The sequence below is a fragment of the Toxotes jaculatrix genome, chromosome 11 (genome assembly GCF_017976425.1).
Source record: "Toxotes jaculatrix isolate fToxJac2 chromosome 11, fToxJac2.pri, whole genome shotgun sequence".
In the NCBI taxonomy this organism is placed as follows: domain Eukaryota; kingdom Metazoa; phylum Chordata; class Actinopteri; family Toxotidae; genus Toxotes; species Toxotes jaculatrix.
Genome location: NC_054404.1, coordinates 6862075 through 6883853, shown reverse-complemented (window position 1 = coordinate 6883853; position 21779 = coordinate 6862075). Strand labels below are relative to the sequence as shown.

General features: G+C 40.3%; 1 protein-coding gene across 1 annotated transcript in view; it reads left to right on the top strand.

Moving 5' to 3' along the window:
• The window catches only part of arid5b (AT-rich interaction domain 5B), a 73728-nt gene extending 52006 nt beyond the window's left edge, over positions 1-21722 (top strand). Inside the window, exons 5-10 of the mRNA XM_041049555.1 lie at positions 768-931; positions 2618-2903; positions 7827-7879; positions 9005-9102; positions 17193-17403; positions 17566-21722. Coding sequence (XP_040905489.1) covers positions 768-931; positions 2618-2903; positions 7827-7879; positions 9005-9102; positions 17193-17403; positions 17566-19587 — 2834 coding nt within the window. The 3' untranslated portion in view covers positions 19588-21722. The remainder of the gene's footprint in view (positions 1-767; positions 932-2617; positions 2904-7826; positions 7880-9004; positions 9103-17192; positions 17404-17565) is intronic.
• The last annotated feature ends 57 nt before the right edge of the window (positions 21723-21779 follow it).

Genomic DNA, 21779 nt, shown 5'->3' with positions numbered 1-21779 from the left:
TGGTGATCAGTACATCTGGGGTGCTGTATTATAATGTAATTCTTTATGATGCCGATGCTGTTGATGAAAAGACAACTGTGGCAGTCCTGCTGTGAAAAACAAGACAAAACGGAGTCGTATTATATATGTTGTTGTGGTGAGAAACACATACAAGCTCTGACTTTTTGTAGCATCTGTATCAAATATTTCTCTTAGCAGGGACTGTTTGTTTAAAATTTCTTCCCTTTTGTGGGTTTGTGGGTTAACCAGCATCTGTCATTTACAGTATTATACTAACTGCTTGAATGTTACGACGCCCTCCTGTGAAATCTTAAAAATACATCTGTCTGAATTTAAATGTAGTTTCTCTTTTAGGCAGGGAGGGAACTTGAGGATCGTGTTTACTAGCACATTGGAGCAATTTGGCAGCCTGCTACCCCATTCAGCACAATGTACAATGAACTAATCCAGTATAAAAATAATTAGCTACAGGCTAGGCAGGCCTGTGAAATTCCTTTCCCTGATTGTAAATTTTTCTGTCATATCCTCCATTTTTTTCAGCTAAAAGTCGATCCCAGAGGGGAAATTGATTTTTGGCCATAAAAGATTTCATATCTCTTATATTCTTCCTTTCAAGTAAAATATATTAAGATAAAAATGCTAGACTTAACTAAATGTTGGCAGCAAAGAGGAGAATATATGTAGCGATCTTATCACACAGTGCTGCATCAGCATATGCTTTTCCACCTAAATGGATGTTCTCATTGTCACTGTTTCCTTTCCCGTAGCTCCCAACCTGAAGGGGCGACCTCGGAAGAAGAAACTGTCCATTTCTCAGAGGAGGGACTCCCAGGGTCAGGCTCAGGGTCAAGGGTCATCAGGGTCAACCCAGGGGTCGACAGCAGGGGCAGCACAAGACCCCTGCAGCCCAGAGAGTAAAACTACTACCAAGGTAAGATAAGCCAAGATAAAATTGAGATAAAATAACACAAGATTCCCGAGGGGACATTCACATTACAGCAGCACAGAGATAAACTGAGAGGTAATAAAATAAAAATAATATGAAGAACTCCTTGAATGAAATAAATAAATAATAGATAAATAGGAGATTAAAGAAATTAGAAAGGTGACGTTAAAAAAAGCTTTATATAATATACACATCACACTATATAAGTGAATTATGCAAATATTTGTGCAAAAGAATTCCAGCGCAAAAGATAGAACTCATATAAATGTTTATCAGAGAAACTTAAAGTCTCTTTTCATGCAGTAGTTGTTCAGTAATCAAACCCAAATTTGTTTTGTCAACCAACTGTTTTTCAGGTCGTCAGTTACAGAACAAGGTGGCAACATTTTAATTTCTGATTTACGTGTGAGACACACAGCAGCAGAGTGGTGCAGTAGTGCAGTGTTACATTCTGTACAGTACATGCAGGACACGTGACTGTGAAGGCCACGTTACATGATGGGTTGACGTAGTTCACATATAGGTGTAGTGCTTGTGTATGGGGAAGGGATTTGTTTAGGGGAAATTACATAAAAAACATTTATTGCCTTTGTGAAGTTGATTTCATTTTGTTAGCTTGTGTAAAGATTTTTAGATGATGATGAAAACAGCTGTGTAATTGTGGGACAGTAGGTCAAACAATAGGGATTATTTTCATTATTGATTAGTCGTGATGGAAAATGTTACAGTTTCCTGTAGCCCAAGGTGGGAATATCAAATTACTTGTTTCGTTCGACTGACAGTCCAAAATATAAAAAAAATATTGAATCTAGTATCACATAAGGTGAAGAAAAGCAACAGATCCTCACAAAGGACAAGCTGGAACTAAATGATTAATCAGTTAACAAACTATTTGCTATTTTTCTGTCCATTGATGGATCGACTAATCGTTAGAGCTCCAAAGCAACATCATTTGTTTTCATCTGAACAATTTACTCAGTGTTAGATCAGTCATGATGGCATTGTTAATTAGCAGCACTCTCCATGTCTTCTCTCTTCCTCCAACCACAACAATAGACATTTAAATAGGTACAACATGGTCCCACAGTGGAACAAGATGTTTTCACTTTGTTTTCCCCACTGCATTTTCCAAAAACAAGAGGCAGTATTGTGAACAAAGAAGAATCACTTGACTACTACAGAAATCATGTTACTCAATGAAGAAAAGGGAAAGCTACTTTATTTTTTTTTTTTGCGTTGGGCAGATTTTTGTCCTGCATTTTATTAAAGGAATCAATGATTCTCAGTGATATTTTGAAAGACTGCGTATGATTGATTCTGCATTTTCAGTGCTTCTTTTCATCAAGCCTCTATTCCACTTTGGTTGTAATATTCAAACTGAAGGAAATATCTGCCCTAAAAGCCCTTCCACAGCTGATATTCCTGTGACCTTGGAGCAGTTAAATCAATATTAGCAATTCTCTCTCGAAGCTGCTGTCAAACTAATCTGTCCCTAATCTTTGATGACAAGAAGAGCTGCTCCATTGATGTGACCCGTAAGAACATTTGTTTGTGCTTGAACCCAAACACATTTCATCCAAACCGTCTGACATCACTTGAATAGCACTCTGTTAAGGGTTCGGTTTTCATCTAAAATTACATCCACCGACTCTTTACGCCCTCTCTCTGCAGGTCAAACCCAACTGTAAAACGGTACCCAACGGAAAAATAACCCCAGCAGCCAAACACAAGGCCAACGGCCTCAGCAAGAAATCCTCAGCTGAGGAGAAGGAGAGAGGGAAAGACAAGGAAAAGGAGAAGGAAAAGGAGGAGAGGAACGAGAAGGAGGAGAAGAAAGAGGAGGAAACATCAGAGGAGAGTCGAGCGGAGGAGCAGGCTTTCCTAGTAGCACTCTACAAGTACATGAAAGACAGAGACACGCCCATAGAGAGGATTCCCTTCCTTGGCTTCAAACAGAGTGAGTAGGACGACTTATTCTCTTATTCCCTCACTGGCAATGTTTAAAAAATAGCAAACTCTAGTTTATACTCAACAGTCTAATAGTAAAGTTTGTGTGGAAACATTTTACCTGGTTTATTTTGGAGATTTAGCTAATAACACCACTGGGTAAACTTAGCAGTCTGAAAAGGGATCTGAAAAGATGACGGTAGGAACAGGCATAAAAGTACCAACACCTATTCAGACTTTCCATGCAAAGAGAAAAAACGTTTCTCGTTTGTTATTTGAACCTCAGGATGGCTTGTGCTCAAAGATAAGAAACAGTGGTATATGTTTCAAATTACAGTTTAGATAACAGAGTGAAACTGCACCTTGTAAGTCATACACAAGAGTGAAATAGGCAGGGAAAAACCCAGTGTGGATTTTAATCAGCATTTCTAATCACACATTATCTGTACTGCCCCCACTGTCCTGATCAGTTGAGAAAGCAGTTGCTGTTTTGAGTCAAATCAAGGGCAGATTTTGTCCAACTATCCAGAATGTGGGAGCTTTAGGGGAAGAAGTGGGGACGTCTGCCAACTACTGCAGGCCTTATGCCCAAAATCTCTAAATTACACTGCTGTGAAGCTGTAAAAAAAACCCACATTAAATCTGCAGTAGTAATAAACTAAAGGAATAATTGTCTATGTTGAGAAAAATCACATCTAGCGGTTAGTAAAAGACTCTGGAGGCTCCCTGTCAAAGCACGTATTGGTTGGCTTTTATATAAGGAGAGAATATCTTCTCACACTTGTCAAAGGGGTTTCCTGTTAAGGCCAAGAACGTCCTCTAACAGTGTTAAAAGAACATCGCATGTATGGGAAACACGTCTTCCAGAGATGAAAGATTTCTAATATAGGTCAGATGCTTAGTTTGCACTCGGTGTACACGGGACAGAGAAGAGAAACATGCTGGTAAACATCATAAACGTCACACTCTAGTCTCTTGAAAGTGAGAAAGTGCATGTGTTTGATTTGTTTGATCTCGAGAGAAGACACATGAGAACGTGAGCTCTCTTTTCAAACTGTGGTTTTCAAATTTACTTCTTTCTCACTATTTATTCAAAGAAGAAAATCACATTTGCACCAATGTAAAAGGAGCCAAGAAAGATTTAGCAATCACATCAGAACATAACACCACAGCATCAGCAAATTAATGAGAGGCAGGGGAGGGAGAGAGATGTCTATTGAATTTAACAGTGACAGTTTATAGCACAGTAAAACTCATTACTCTAAACTATTACACAAAGGTAAGCTGTGGTCGCCTCGACTCTGCTAACCTCACCGCGGTATTTTGACAATCCTGTCATCTAGACTGCCGACACGTTGTTGCTTAAATAGGTCATTGTGGTTGAGGGAGATAGAGAGAGGGAGTGAGGAAGATGTAGAGAGAGATGGAGGGGGGAGTTACATACCCAACATGCTTTACTTTTGGTTGGCATTTCTCAGTTTGAGCTCAGAATAAAGTCGAGGTCCACGCGCCAACTGTTTTACATACAGTACATGCTTTGAATCTCAAAACCAGACACATCATAAGCAAGGCCCTCATTAAATGGTGAAATCATGCTGTTTAAACTTCGTCCTTGGCAGCGAGCACACATCAGCACATGTAAAGAGGAGGGAAAAAAGGAAGAACACATCATAATTAATACAAAACACCCTTAGATGTAATCAGTGCCGTTTTCATAATTTTCCTTTAAACTCGCTACAAATGCATTAAAAGATCAAAGAGCTCAGTTTCCTGTAATGGAAATTGAAATTGTGTTATTTAAGTTGCATTTGAGTAATAATCTTTTTATGAAGTTCTCTGGAGTTTAACAAAGCAACAGATGGTTGAATGATTTACCAGACTCAGCCATGCTTCGTTGGCTGGTCTACTAAAATATCCATTTGATTCACCTCCAAAAAAAAAAACATATCTGAATCCAAACATGGACTATTTATGTATATTCCACCTCATCTCCTGGCTGTGGAGTCCTACCTGTTTTTTTAAAGACTGCAATTGTGGCTCTTGACAGCCCAGCAGAACGAGATGAACTATCAAAATGCAGTTGATCTGCCTTTACCTCGAATGGCTCATAACATATTTTAAACCCAGTAGTTTTAATTTTGCTGGTTTAACACAGTGCCCACTTGTTTGCCTGCCTCACTCTCATGTTGAATTTATATTTCACTTCAGGGGGTGTATGTATTAAACATCTCAGTGCAGAGGTGCTGATCTGAGACCAGTCAGCCTCTTAACTCCATGTCTGTAATAATCACTTGTATTTTACACTGATCATAACCTTCAGAGTAACTTGTTGAGAAGCTGTGCCTGAATATGTTTGCTGCAACTAATGATGATCTTCATCAGTGTGCTGATTATTTTCTCAGTAAATCATTTGTCTCTGAAATATCAGAAAAGAGGGATTCAAGTGAAAATGATCATCGCAATTTCCCAGAGTCCAAGGTCCAACAATTCAAAACGATAAAAAGATACTTAGTGGAATGATATAAAACAGAGAACAGCAGCAAATCTTTTTCACATTTTAGGGGCTGGATCCAGATAATGTTTAGCATTTGTCACTATTTCTGCTTAAGAAATTACTGACACGATTCATTGATTATAAAAGTAGTAATGATAATGTTTGACTAATTGTTTCAGCTGTAATATGTTTTCCTTCTTTTCTATATCTAGTCGATGAAATGCCTGAAGATGTCTACATTCAACAGTCCATGATTAACTGTTCAAAAAAAAAATATTGGCTCTAAGTTACTTCAGTAAACCCATTCAAAGAGGCTGAATACACACTAGCACCTGAATCACAGGAAATGACAGAAAATAGTTGGCTGTTACATTTGAGGAGCTGGACAGTATAGAGGAAAACTGTGACTACAGTTTATTCATTTGAGTTGCTGTCCTTCTATTTTTCATCACTTGGTTAATACTGACTCTACAGCTGCTGCCATTGAAGTTGTATGGGTGCAGTAGAGGCATAGAAAGAAATGAAAGATAGAGTGTACTGAGTGGGAATAAAACTGGAATAGTGGCGGTTGCATTTTATATTCTGGATGTCCTTGATCTGCAAGATTAACTAGTAACTGTGTGTGTGTGTGTGTGTGTGTGGCTATTCCAGACGCATGTGTGCATCAGTTCTTGGGCATCAGCATGTGATTGTGAACATCAGTTCCAATTTGTCTCCCTCTTTCAGCCTTGTTGTCTAATTGCCATGCCATCGGTGTGTCATTGAGGCTGCATTGTGTTCCTGTTTTGTCATCCTTATCTCAGTGATAATTGCCCCTGCCAAATAGAGGGGAATTAAGAAAAGAAATTGCTAATGACAAGACATCTAAGAAAAGGCATGTTCTCTCATTTCCTTTATCTGTTCTGTTCCCTCCCAGTCCCGTGTACTATTGTGGTAATTACAGTCGATGCATAACAAGCTAGTTAAATAGACCATCTTTCTGTTTCTACAGTCAGAAAGCACAATACGGCAGAGTGCTCAGTTCAAACAGAAAAACCTACCCAGCTCCCTTTGTTATTCCACCCGTGCATTGACAACGGTCGCAGAGAGGAGGGAAGGAAAAAATCAATGCTGTCAAATGCGGAGATAGGAAAATGTCATTTTGACAAATGCAAGGCTTTGTGTACGCACAGATTGAATTTTGATGGATTTCTCCCCAGGCGAGGCCTCCTTTTCTTATTTATAGGCCTTCATATAAAAATGTTAAACAATGATGTTACAGAAATCAAATACAAATGTCATTGGCACAAAAAGTCCTCCAATGAACTTGTGCTTCTTTGTTTGTGGGAAATATTTTCTTTCAAAGACAGACAGCCGTTTGAAGCCTTTCTGAAAAATTACATGGCTATTTTTAGGAAAATGTTACACAAGGCTTGTATTTTGATATGGCCTGTCATGGGGTATTTGCATAGCGAAATCAATGCAAATGAATTTGCATTAGTTCAAACAGAAGTTTGAGCATATTGCCAAACGTTTGATGCTTGTAATGGTTTTCATTCATACCTGCAGGCTGCAGCTGAGGGTTAACAAATCTCTTTGTCAGGATGAAGCATATGCTGTATTTTATCACATTGCAGTCAATGTATAAGCCTGACTGCCTTTCCTTCCTTCCAGTGGTAGAAAGGAACTAAGTACCTTTACAAACATAAAGTATAAAGGATCCATGATACTTGACTACAACATTTGAAAAGGAAATATTGTTCTTTTTACTCAGTAAATGTATTATTACTGTACGTATTACCATCGTTGCACTACTGACACATCATATCATTTGTACTGTACATTTAGTATATTGTTTTTTGTTTATTTTGTACATATTACAGTCACTATCCTTTTGGTTTATTGTTCATTCTGTACATTCATTCATCCATCTTTGTTTACAGTATATCTATATGCACTATGCTACTATTTACAGAATTTGGTTCAATGCTAAACTGCATTTTGAGATTTAACTTACCAAACATATCATTAGCCTATAAAATATGTTGCACTGTTTTAGATTAAACTACAAAACAAGTTTACAGAGTTTGTAAAATTAACTCCAACGTGACCAACTACATCACTGAAAGACTGTTTACATGTTGATGCATCAGTACTACTAATCCAGTAATGTAATATATAAGATAAAACTCTGAAAGGGGCCATTCAGCATAATGAACACTTTTGTGTTTGTTATTTAAGTACATTCCACTGGTGATGCTTAAATCAACTGCTTTTTGATGGGGTATTTTTACATTTTGGTATTGTGCCTTTCATTTAACTAAAGGATCTAAATACTTCCTCCTGCTCTGTGTTTATCCCCCTCTTTCTGGTGTAATGACTTTATATGACGTCGTGGGTTTCAGCTCAGGTCCTTTCCCAGAGTTCCTGACTGCCTTGTTTGTCTTCTGTCTCCCACAGTCAACCTTTGGACTATGTTTCAAGCTGCTCAGAAACTCGGAGGATATGAGTTGGTAAGTATTCACATATGTGGCAATATATTCTTTCTTTTTCGTCGAGGTCCCTCCTTGCTTTCGTCTCCACCTCTTTCTCTTTCCCTCCTACTGATGTCTACCCTCTCCTCCTTTCTTTCTCTCCATTATATCTCCCTCGCTTGTTGTCTTCCTACCTGCCTCCCTTCTTCCCTCCTTTCTGTGTTCTTTCTCTGCCCTCCTTTTGCTCCTCGAGGTCAGTCACTATTTTCCCAAGAAGAAAGTCTTGCTCACAGCCAAATTTAGCAAAAATGATGCCATTGTTCCCTCCCCCTGCACCCCCCCCCCCCCCACCACCACCACCACCAACCCAGAGTGGAAAACACATGTTCCTCTGCTCTGCACTGGTCAGAAGGAAATTGTTCAAATTGCCCATTTTTTCCCATGTTGGAGATGAAGTAACTTAAGCATATATATAATACTTTATTCACACACACACACACACACAACTAGTCTGGATCAGGAATAAGTGTGTATGAGGCTGAGGCATTTAACTTGGCAGCACTACGTGCCATTTATTCACTCAGTATTCATGTGCGACGTGTTTCCAAAGTGAAGTCAATGTTTGATGTTGAAGTCGTCAAGTGCATTGCTCATGCCTGTTTCTTCATTAGCTAGCTGGTATAATGTCATCCAAACAGACAGCCAGACCAGGCCATAAACAGGATACAGCTCATATAATTGGGGCTCATATCCTTTTAAAACCCTCATATCTGCAGCTGATTATCTCACGTTTCATGTTGAGGCTTTGTTAGCTCTGTGGCAGCCTGGAGTTTTGTGTTTTGTGTTGTAGCCCGTCATCTGTTATGGGATAAGGGGTTATAGCAGGAACAACTGACTGTATGATGTTAACAGAGCTTATTATGTTAGAGAATTGAGTGTTGAGGATTCAATAACTGGAACATCATGACTCAGTAACTCCCCAAGACCTCAAAATGATGTCAACCACTTATGTTTTTCTCTTTGTTTTTTTTTGTTTTTTTAGTCTTTCTTACGCTCATATTTTTTCAATTTTCTTCACTCTACATTCATCTTATTGTCATCCTGTGTCTCTCTTTCTTTTTCTCTTGGTCTTATTACTCTCTGTCTTCTCATCCGTCCCTCCAGATCACAGTGCGCAGACAATGGAAGCATGTATATGATGAATTGGGCGGGAACCCCAGCAGCACAAGTGCCGCCACGTGTACACGGAGACACTATGAGAGGTGAGTTATTATGTTCGGCGGTCATATATGACACATTATTGTTACACATGCACATGTGGAACAGTTTGCATCGCCTGAAGTGAGTAAACTCCCTCACAGCTGCATCAAATATGATTTCACAATGTTGGACACTACAAGACAAATATTGTTCTTATTCAGAGGAAATCTGTGCACTTACACGTACATGAAGATTAGTGCTTGCAACAGTGGAATTGTTTGCAAATCACTGTCTCTCACATGCTGTTCTAATAGAATTAAGAAATTCATTCCTCGTGGACCCAAATCAATTCATGATGAGATGAGATTTGGTTATTTTTTTTATTTATTTAGGATTAATTGATTAATTTCATGGCACTATGGAACCAATTATGCTGTAAACTCCACCCATGCTGCTGTACAAGCAAGCCAAAGAGGATTTAAAAGCTCGAAATGACAGCACAGTTTTGAATTATTAACTGACCTACATGGATACACATACACAGTAAATACCCTTTCCACCATATATGCATTGCAAGCACACAAAGCTGCAAGATAAAATGAAAACACCATTTTAATGTATTCATCTAATCATTCAGTCAGATACTGCAGCATTTTGTACTTCCACATTATAATCACTCAGATGGTATTACCAAACCAAAGAAAGCATATGGATATGATCCTGAGGGAGCTGTGAGGGTATTATGCAGAGTTGCTTGCACACACTCACACACCCACGCACACACAAACACAAACACAAACACAAACACAAACACAAACACAAACACAGACACAAACACACACACAAACACACACACAAGCACACCCACTTACCCAAGGTTAAACAAATGCCAAATACGATCTTCCCAACAAGAGATAACCAGTCGCTCATGAAGCAGGTCATTCCTCCAGGCCGGCGACCCTCTCCACATCTCTCTGGCTGCTGCAGGTTCATGCATCAGCACAGCTCAGACACACACACACACACACACACACACACCTGTCAGTAATACAGCAATATGCCAGTAGTACCATATGAGGGAGCCGGGCAACTTCATATTGTGTCAAGATTGCATGCTGTAAGCGAATTTGCAAGCATAGGCAGCAACGGCCAGAGCGGCTTTTCCAAGAAATTTTGTGAAACCGTAGTTGTGAGAGTGTATTGTTCAGTGTGTTGTATTTGTACACAAGCTGACAGTGTGCCTCCAAATGTGCGGCTGAGGGTGGTCTCATTGTTTACGCTGCATTTCCAGTTCTTCTTCGTTACAGGGATATGCTTTAAAGGAGGAGCTGCTGCACAGTGGAGTTCCTTATTTACACTAATAATAGGCAACACCTGGCATTAGAGATGATACATATCATTTTATTGAAAAAGTCAGAACATGTCCTTGATCCTTGTTCTGTGGTCTGTATTGGTCTTCAAGTTAATTTGAAGTCAGATGTAAAAAGCTGTATTGTTCATCAGTTTATAAGATGTAAATATGGTCATAGGAAGGAAGACGGGTTGAACAGAACCGTGTGGGAAGCGCTGAGGTGTGACTGCTGCTGTGCTGGCCTTTCCCTCTCCAGCCACCGAGAAGCAGCTGAGAGAAAATAATGCTGAATCAATACAAAGCAATAATATCCACACACTGCAGTGAATATCAGGCTGACAGAGAGAGAAGGTGTAAGAGGGAGGGGTGGGGGTGATGGGGCATGTGTGTGAGTGAGAGAGAGAGAGAGAGAGAGAGAGAGAGAGAGAGATCAGCTGAAGCTGAGCAAGTTTCCATTCAGGGGAATAATTTTAGCTGAGCCTTGGTGTTTGGGCTGCTTGGAGGGCAATTAGCTTCATTGTATTAACTCAGCAAACACGGCCATTCTCTCTGCATGATGAATGAGGCTGTTTGTGGGCTCGCTGAAGTGTGTGTTTGTTCCCCAGAGGCGTCTTTGTTTCCCACCTTTAATCATTAGTCAATGTGCTACAGAAAAATAATTCACAGGGAAGAATGTACAGTGTACAAAACTGGAACAACACTTATGTTTTCCTCTTCTCTCAGAAGGATCACATCTGATTTGTCTCAGCAGGCCAAAGTAGAGTAGAGCAGGAAACAAAAAGTCTCAAGCTAGTAAGAGGAAAGGTAACAATATTTCAGGACATAATTGCTTTTAATTAAGTGGATATTCTTGGCTGTCTTGGTGTTATTTGGGTTAAAGACTGTGAATATCCACAAGCATTCAGCTCTCATTTTAAATTATACACATTATCCCTTTACAGCCCTAATGGTAAAATCATATGAAATGGTTTCCTAGGAGATGTTATTGTGAAAGATGGAGCCAGCAGCATAATTATTATATTTATGCTGTCCAGGAGAAGGCGGTAATCACTGGTAGTAATGGAGTTACATAGCTGGAATTGAACGGGAGATAACCTCAGCTAATTGTCATTTTCAGCGTTACTGTTTTTTAGTCACAGAGCGCTGTTCATTAGTGTGCAGGGAAAAATCAATGTAGAAATGTCCAAGCCAAGGTCTGCCACTGCAGCTATGGGGAAGCTTTAATGATATTTATTTAAATGGTTTCCCGAGATTAGCTGTCAGGGCCCAGCGCTCTGAATTAAAAATGAGGTCATGAAAAAGATGGCATCAATAACCTTGAAATAGACTGCCTTTTGCTTCTGTGCTGTGCCATTTTCCCTGTGCCCCCCCCCCACACTCACTCCCCGCCTTGCACTTCATGCTGTTTCTTTCATTATACAGGTCAGCGCCTTTTAACAGCTCCTACATATTTAATCTTCCTGGTTTCCTACGTGATCTCTTGTTACAGAAACATCACATTTCACTATCTCTCTTCATTTCTGCCTCTTACAGATTTTTAATACCTCACCATGCCTTGGCACTCTACTGTAATTGCACAACGGGATTGGTATTGGGTTGGGAGGGGGTTTTTGGGGGGGTGGGGGGTATCCATGGCAACAGAGAAGCAATTTAGAATAATTTGCTATTTAAAAACTCTGAGGTTTTGGGCAATAGCAGAGAGCGCAGATGAGGGGCTTTAGATTAAATCATTTCATCTTAAAAGTATTAGATGTTTGCCAGATGTACTGTACACAGAGTCTGAGGCCTGTGAAATATTCTTTGGCTCAGATCATGCAGATACGTGTTTCTTTTAAGACAGATGCATGCCTGTTCCAATTTTAGTCGACTAGATGTTTTATTGATTCAGCCTTTATTCATTCCTCCTGGTATCGATGTTCCTCTGCATTCACTAAAACTGCTCTCCAGATATAAAAATACATTTGTTACTCATAATTATTGGGAAACCTTGAGCCAGTCCTCACACTGAGACTTAGAATAGGATAGCATTCAGATTTAGAGGGAAGAAAAGGCACAAGAGATTGTGTTTTTTAATTTTATTCTGCTAGATGCTCAGTATTTTGCACTCGTCAGCATCTCTCTGCATTGTCCTTGCTGTACTGCAGATACATCAAATGTAGTGCATTACACTTTAGCTGGCCTTGTCTAATACTGTAGCTCAAACACAGATTTAAACTACTCTGGTCTCTTGTTCTACAGCAGAGGACATCATTGGATTGCTATAAGAGGTGGTGGGGAAAGAGTATCACCTCCATGTCCCCCACATTTATTCCTAAAGAGGGAGGGAGAGAGAGAAAGACAAAAACAATGACAGATTATAATGAACTTGTAGAATAATTCAGAATAAAGGAATAAAGTAACAGAGAAAGGAGGCAGAGAGAGAAGTTGCAGTATGAGACCATGATTGTACAATTTCCATCAGCATTCCTTAACACTGTAAACAATGTCTCAACATGTTGTCCGCATCAAAAGCACTGCCAATGACTCTTCTACTGAATCTGGACTCCAGCTTGAGTGGGAACGCAGCCAAAGAGCTGCATGTTCTTTACACTAAAATAGCAGGCAGCTATTTTAACCTCTGAGAGCTTGATGGTATCCCCAAGACAAAATGCTTCATTGAGCATTCAGTGATAAAAATCCTATTTTTTTTTTTTTTTTGCAGCAATCTAACAAATCGAAATATTGGGTGAGTTCTTAATGCGTGGTGTTTAATCAGAAGGCCCAAGGTTTCTTTCCCCAGTGGCAATGAAAAATCACAAATTACAGCACTGACGTGTGACAGGCAATCAACTGTATGAGAATCTATTCAAGTCTACTGAGATTAATAACTAGTTCAGTGTAGTAGCAAATTAAATTAATGACATTCTTGCAGAGATTTCACTCCACTTTAAGGGATCAAGAAGGAACATATGCTGTATATTTTGTGGTATTAATACTTGAGTGACTGAAAGGCTTGAGTGTTACTTTATGCAGAATAGTACACATTTATTTTAAACAGTCAGTACTCCTGGCTCACACCTGCTATGGCGAACATTTACCACAGGCTGCAGCAGCAGCAGCTAATGAGAGCAAACCCCAGGGGAACAGTAGAGGTCATTTTAAATCTGGTATTTTCAGACTTGACAAAGGACTTAAGTTTTTCATACATTCCTACGCTGCACTCCTGTTTTAACTGCATGAATGAGGGTCACCTCAAGTGGTTTGGCTTCGAGACAAAAGAGGGGCTTTGAGGCATGAATCCAAAGCAGAGGGACCAGCTACAATGTCTATTTATCCCTCTGCTGGCATCTAGTCTCTCTTTTTCTTCATGTCTCTCTCTCTCTCTGCAGCAGTTATTGTTTTCTCATTGTGCTGATGATGCTTAATCATTGCATTTAGATGTGATAAAGATTTGATTTTATCTTTTTTATTGTATTCTCTTTTCCTCACACGCTTGTAAAAGTAAGTCATTTTCTTTCTTCCAAATCTTTCTACAGCCCTGGGGCTTGTCCACCAGCTCTTTAAATAGTTTCTTTTCCTTTTTTTTACGCATGAAGCAGCTCTTGTGATCCTAACACAACACCAGCTAAAATTAATTTCAGCACGGATGGGAGGGAAATTGTTGAAATGGAACAGCCCGCAGGCTTTTTCCACTTATTTGGTGACTTAGGCATTTCTTGGATTTGAGCACTCTGCTTCTTCCTGTAACACAAAACTCAGATGAGAGCAGCACATTGCTGGTAAAGTCACCTTGTTTTTGCCAAGTTGTCTGTTTTTTGTTTTTTTTTTTCTTTTTGGAGGGGTGGGGGTTGCTTTGTGTGCAATCCATTATTTCAGAGGTATAGATATGCTTAGTTGACATTTGTGGTTTGATGAATTACACTGTTATTGATCTTACTGATTTTAAGAACAGTCGGATATCAGATATAATTCATCATATATATATATATATATATATATATATATATATATATATATATATATATATATATATATATATATATATATATATATTCACACACACACATATGTATGTATATAAATGTGTGTGTCTGTATATGTATAAAAACTATAATTTTTAGATTAATTACATGAGGCATCTTCTACCTCTGCCTGTTCAATTTATTTAATCTCTTCACTTCATATTTTAGTTGCTTGTTATCAACATGGAAAACGGCAGCTTAAACAAAAGCTGGGTGATAAATTGGCATGAGAGGAAGTTAAGTATTTATTGACCTCATAAAAATGTTGCCTCTCCTGCCTTAATGAAATTCTTTCCTGGAATCTCTCAGTGCAGCACGCGCCACCTAGTGGCTCAAAGTCTTAGCTACACCTGGCTTTCTCTCAACTAATGCAGTAGCTGCCAAGCTCAGCCCCTTCCTTGGAGGAAATTGCTACTTATATAAGTGGTATTGTATTATGAGTGCTATATTACATGACTATTTGTTTTTAACCATAGAGTTAAAAATGGATAAATGAGTGACAGCCCTGTGGCCTGAATTTTCTTTGCTCATTCAGCCATTTGTGGAAATTTACATAAAACTGTTAAAGTTATATGGTGTAAAAAGAATTAATCATACCATTTAATAGGCTATAGTTTTGGTAAGTTGTCCTGTATTCATTAAACACAACAAAGAAAATAACTGTGACAATGTAGGGAACTTCCTGAGACTTATTTTTGGTTTCCGGACCAACACAGCATCTTAGCCTTTCCATTTGGAACTATTTAAGGCTCCAGTAATTTCCCGGGCTCAGCTCTTACATTATCTGGGCCTGCGACTCCCCACCCCCCACCCCATATTGACATTCCATAAAGCTGACCCAGGCCAAGGCAGCCATCTCTTTCCCACAGATCACTGTGATAGTCAACAGTGCAACCGGGTATACTTTATATATGTGTCACTTTTCTGGCCCTTTGATCATTATAATTACAGCTGGACATTTGTGCATGATGAATACACATTTACTAGCCTGAAGAAATCAAATTCACCTTTTTTTTTATAATGGGGAAACATTTGATCTACCTACCTTTTCTGTGCTATAATGCCTAATTATTCTGAAATCCTAAATATAGAAAGCCTGAGAACCACTTCCCTATTTGAAATAAATACCACTGCTGCTATTTTAAAGTTTAAAAGACTATGTGTTTTAATCTCCGTTTTCTAGGATTCTTCATTCCTTCTTTCAGAATCATTTGTGCTCTTCATTAACATGTCATTATCCCCTCTTTCACTCTCTCTCTCCCTCTGTTTCTTTTTCCTTTTGCTCTCTTTCCCTCCCCTCTTCTCTTTCACAACCCTTTTGCTCTCTGTCTTTCCAATAAGTCACATTTAATAGTACATTTCCTTTCTTGGCCTGGGGCCTGGTGCCAGACCAGCTGTATGAAATGTAGTTTCACCGCTTTCCCTGCCAGCACTTTTGTTCAGAGGAAAAATAACAAAAAATCCCACAGAGCCTCTTGAACTCTCTGAGGCTTTTTTTTCTTCCTTTTGAAGAGGAGGCGAAACAGCTCTTGATTCATTGTTTGTTTTACCGCCATGTCCCTTAAAAGGAATAGTGCAACCGTCTCTTGTCGTTACACGAGAAGACCTTATTTTTTCTCATGACTGAGAAAGTCATGTTTCTGTCGGGCTTTTATGGATTGTTGTTGTAAAAAACCTGACAGAGGAGCTGGAGAGATTTTCAGAGGAGCTTATTGAAGTTAGAGTGTTGTAGGTTTTCAGTTGTCTTGGTTTTCTCCTCCACAACGTTTCTTATTTCTGGTCTAATGCCAATTTCCATTTTCTTTTCTGAGCAATAAAAGTCTAAAAGTTTCCCTCGCTGGTTTCTTCATGTCATTATTTTACACATGGGTATTGTTATGTTATCCAGATCTTAATGTTCCCATTAGTTATGACATCAGATACGGAAAATTGACTTGGGAAGTATTCAGAAGAGAAATAACAGAAGTCAAAAATAGTTGAAAGTTTTTTCTACAGAATGTTCTTTGTCACTTAGTATGGACTTAATTAAGTTGGAGCAAATGCAGCGTTCCTGCATTTAATCATGACAGCTGCAGAGTGTGCTAAAAACTGGAGCTGTTACTGTTACCAGCTAAAATATTTTATTACTGTAACCACTTTAAGAGCTTCTGTGATTATTCATATTAGTACATTAAATTAGATATCATATGTTATGAGGCTTCATTTCAACAGCTTGATTTCAATTCTTCAAGACATTTTCCTCCTTTCTTTCCCAACCACATTAGCGTCACACACCCACACACACAACACTCACACATGTATTCTTTTCTTTCAAGGTTAAACTAATACCAAATGTGATCTGTCTTAGCAGGAGATAACTGGTTATTCACATTCTTACAGACACACATACTCTGGCACACATCTGAACCTGGATTTCCCCTAACCTAGTTTAATTACAAAAGGATTGTTGGTGCTTGCCAGGTATTAAAACAAGGAGGTTTTAAAGCACTGTATTTGATACACTGCATGCCTGTGGCATGGCTGCAGCTCATTCTGTTTTTGCTATTACCAAACAAAATGCTTGTGTGGTTTATTGTATTTTAATATTCGCTGTTTGGTATGGACTCATACCAAATACAAAATGTATAGTTTTGTGGATTTTTTTTTCCAATCTAAAGTTTCTTTTATTAAAGAAAATATTTTTGTTTTGTGTGTGATGAACCAAATTATAGATAAACATTTGTTCCTTAGAAGCATGACATGACATAACACGACCATACCACAGCCTCATCTGCATTCCTGTGCCTGCATTCTTCCTCAGACTCCTCCTTCCTTACGAGAGGCACATTAAAGGTGAGCAGGACAAACCCCTCCCCTTGGCCAAACCCAGGAGGCAGGAGGGCAGCCAAGAGAAGGCCTCAGGAGCCAAAGCCAAAGGAGTTGGGGCCAAGAAATTGAAAGGCCCCAACAATCCCAAGCTGGGGAGTAAAAAGGACAGAGAGGAGACAGTGAAAGGCCAAGAACAATCACAGGTCAGTCACAGGCGTCACTCAACTGCTGCCTCATCAGGATTCCTTCTTGGTCTAAATTTAGTTTCATTGTCACATCTCTCTTTGCTTTCTCATCAGTACTGCCTTTGAACTTGCCATATAATAAGAAAACTGTGACTGTAACAACTGTTTTTCTGCATGCAGGACTCCAAGGAGAAAGAGGAGAATCATGAACTGTCCACAGCTGTAAATCAGGAGGTATCTCTGATAGATGAACCAATTGTAATAGAGGAGGAAGAGTTACATCTTACCCTGAAGAAAGAGGAATCCTTGGCAGTGGAGCAGCCATCTTCACTGTGCCCCAAAGAGCCAGACTCCAGAGCCCCACATGCTGGCCTACCGCTCCATGCAGGGTCCGGTCCCCAGCCTGAATGGAGGCAAATCACTGAGGTCCTCCAAGCAAAACTGACCTGTGAACAGCAAACTGAAGGGCATTTCATTCCTAAAAACCCCTACCTGCCTCATCGTTGGGATCAGAACAAACCTGCTGGACATGTTGCTCTGCCTGAGTCCTCCTCCAGGGGCAAAGACTCCATAGAAAGTCATGGTGGGAGAGTGGGGAAGGTTTTACCAATGTGTAAGCAGGCAGACAGACAGTGTATAGATTTGAGCACAGATTCCTTCCCGGAGAAAGAAGACTATGTAGTCATTAAAAAGGAGTCTTCCCAAGGCCCCGCACAGACAGCTGCCTACTGCAAAACCAGTCAGGGGGTCATGTCGCCTTTGGCCAAAAAGAAGCTCCTCTCCCAAGTGTGTGAGTCCAACCCTTTCTCCTTTACTTCTCCTCTTCAGCCTCCACCTTCCACAGCAGCTTCCTCTCTCCCTGTCATATCAGTGGCAGAAAGGGAGAAGGAGAAGAGAAAAGATGAGGAGGAGGTGGTAGGACTGAGGCAAGGGTGTGTGTCAGACAACATCCCGGAGGTAGCACCCATATTCAGGCCATCAGTCATTCAGCATGCACAGAGCAGCAAGCCTCACCAACAAGCCACCAGTTGCACATCAGAGAGGGGCTCTGCCGGGGAGCTTTCAGAGACCTACAGCGGCCGAACGAGCCATCACCTTCAGCCTCACGTCAATCCACCATGGCAGCCCTATCTCCCCCGAAACCATGCCCAGGACAGTGTGGAGAGCACTGGAGAGAAGCTTCTCCAAGGCCCAGCTGCTCAGCCGCGGGGCTACGCTGGTGACTGCTACTCCTCCCCTCACCTCCACAGTCTGTACAGGCAAACTGAGAACTGCCTGAGCCAGGAGAGGATGGTCAGCTTTGCCAACGGAGAGCGGAGAGAGCACTACACCAGGGACCGTGAAGGCAGCCAGGGCTTTGTCTGTGGTGGCCTGGAGCAAGAGGGCTTGGCCTACAGATCTCACTACAGTGACAGGACTCAAACACACGGAGAAAGCAGAGGGGCAGATGATGAGCCCAGAGACTTCACAATTTCTAAACCTCTCTCTCAGAGGGTGTCCTCCTTTTCCAAACCCTCTTTCTGCAGTCTCCCATATCCCATCATGCACCAGGGTTTGGAATCCCACCCTAAGGCATGCAGAGTTCCTCCTATGACCATTTCTCCTCCCAAACAGAGCTCAGCAGAATCATCGCAGTCATTTCCCAGCCCCAAAGCTTCAAGTGATTCGTCCCTCACCATCCCCATTCGACCGAGCAAGCGGAGCCTAGTGGAGCCCGATAACGATGAAGTCCCAGAAAGGAAAGTCCGTGTGGTGACACCGATCCACCCTGCCGGCTCAATCCGACGCAGCGACCCAGAAGAATTGAAACCAGCTGAGCCAGCCCACGCTGTTCACCTTAACAATCATCTCCCTGAGGGCCACCCTACAACCACCTTCCCCCCACCCCATGCTGCACACCTCTACACTGGCATGTACCCACCTGGCAGCCTGGTCTCACCAGGAGCCCAGGACGGGCTCCAGCAGCACCCAGGTCTGCAGTACCTGAAGAGCCAGTCAGCAGTTTCTCCCCTTGTGCCCCCGTTAGCCTTCCACCCCATGATTCTCCACCGGCAGCTGTTGGCCTCCAGCCCCAGTCCACACCACTTCTACAGGCATCCAGGTGGGGCAGCACTGTATGGGGACCTGTTGCATCACCTGTACCCTCTCTCCACCCTCCCACCACCTCAGCTGTCCTCGGTACACCCCAGCACCAGACTGTGAGGGAGAGAGGACAGTTTCTTTCTCCCTCCCCTTCCTCATCCACAGAAACTTTTTCGGCTTGTCTTTTTCTTTCTGTCTCTCTTTGCTCGGGGATTGTGGCTCAGTCGAAGGAAAACACTGATTAAAAAACTTTGGCTGATTACAGACTGATAAACTCATAAGTCAGACTGAAAATTCCATTTTCTTTTTTTTTTTTTAAATTTGTGTATGCATTTGTTTATATACTTTGCACTGTTCTTTATTTTTATCACCACTTACTGTATCTTTTTTGTTGTATCTTTATTTGCACAATGCTCATGTGTATGTGCTCACAAATCAGTTTGTTGCTCTCAGTCACCATGAGTCAGGTTGTTGCTCTGGATGTGTGAAAAGTGGAGGGCAACAGAGAAAAGCCATTTGTTTACTGCGTCTGAGGGCTAAACTTTGTTGCTTAAAAACACTACAAGTAACATGACAACGTAAATGAAATTCTTTATATAACTAGAGGTGCGTTCACCATTGCAAACAATGCTCAACAGCTGTTTAGTGCATTATTACACTTTAGGCAGCCAGGGGTGTTGTATCTGTTTACATGTCTGCATGTAAACAGGACTCCATGGTAAAGACATTAACTCTGACTGCGGTGCTGCATAACATGAAATAGTTTCATCATAACATTCAGAGGTGCTGCGTATGACAAATGTACTGTAGACTCACTTATTTTTTTATTCAGTTAAGGTTTTTATTCGTTATGTATTTCAGTTCAGATACAGCATAAGTAGTGGCCATGTTGGATCTGTTGACAAATCACCAATTCGAAATTTAAAGTAATTTGACCCCAAAATCCCTTGTGATGAGTAGATTGTAGCAGCTTGTTTTTGTCTGTAGGACCAGCATAATGAAGCAGCCGTCTGCTGTGGAATGCTCACCACAAGAAATCAGCATTTCATCTTTTTGTTCTTGACTTGAAAATCTCCCTTTCTTTTTTTTTTTTTTTTTTTTGGTGAACAAGCTCTTTAATTCAACACGCTGAAAAGACTCACTGTATGATTTAACAGGAATGTTGTCACTTAGGATATTATTGCTTTGCAAATATCTGTGCCTTTCGCAGTCTTGGATTAGAGTTAGCACTACAGTTGTTAAGGTTTATCTTCTGTAGCAAGGTAGGAATGTTAATATTACTGTCACTCTTGTCTGAAATGCAGCACACAGACATTCATTCTAAAACTATATGGCACACTTGGCTATCAGACACCAGACTGGACCGTTATGGCACAAAATTTAAAGTTATGCATTAACCTGATGGTTAGTTTTTGTGCTTAAATTAATCTATTTACTTAGCTTAACTGTGTCAGGAAGTCAATTATAGAAGAACCTGAAAATATTTACTGATAGTTGATACTGACACAGGTCTGGTGTCTGGCATCCACAGGGCATGTGTGCTGTATGTGTTTTCTAGCAGTGATGAAAAGGTACCAGACTCCATAAAGTATGCCTACCATGCTCCATAGCCTGAGGTAGCAAGGCAACACCTGCTCTGGCTTTTACAACCACTATAATTGCAATCCAGGATAGACGAAATACACAGTGAATATGTCTGGTGTTTCAAAAGAGAAAAAAAAAGCTGTAAATGTCTATGTGTAAAGTTTTACTGAATACTTAGATAAAGACATTAATTTCTGATTAAGTACTGTACATTGCTGTGTAGGTAAAACTGGCATTAGTGCTGGCTCCTGTACAAAACATTCATATGGGATCAATTCATGACAACCCTTCTCTGTCTTATTTTCTGTGTAAATAGCACTGTAGATACTACCGCGTGGTTGTTATCATATAAACTGTTATAATCTGTAAATAGTATAAAAAAAAACAGTATAAAAGTCGGTTACACAATCTAGCTGTGTCCTTGTTTGCTCTGTTTCAAGGTCACCGTGATCATGTTAGATTTAAACACTACAGTTTAAGAATTAGGATACTCTTTTTATTTGTTGTCGTTTCACTTTTTTTCCACGTTGTTTCCATTAATGTGCATCCTGAAAGTGTTTTTGATACAGTAGCCATCTGTTTACCAATCACCCAGCTGGCGAGCAAGACAAAAAATAAAGACATTTTGTATATGACCTCCTGTATATTTAATTAAAATATTTTACTATCTATACATGTTTCCTCAGTTGTGTTTTTTAATTGAACTGCAGATAAAAAGTGAGGGCTGA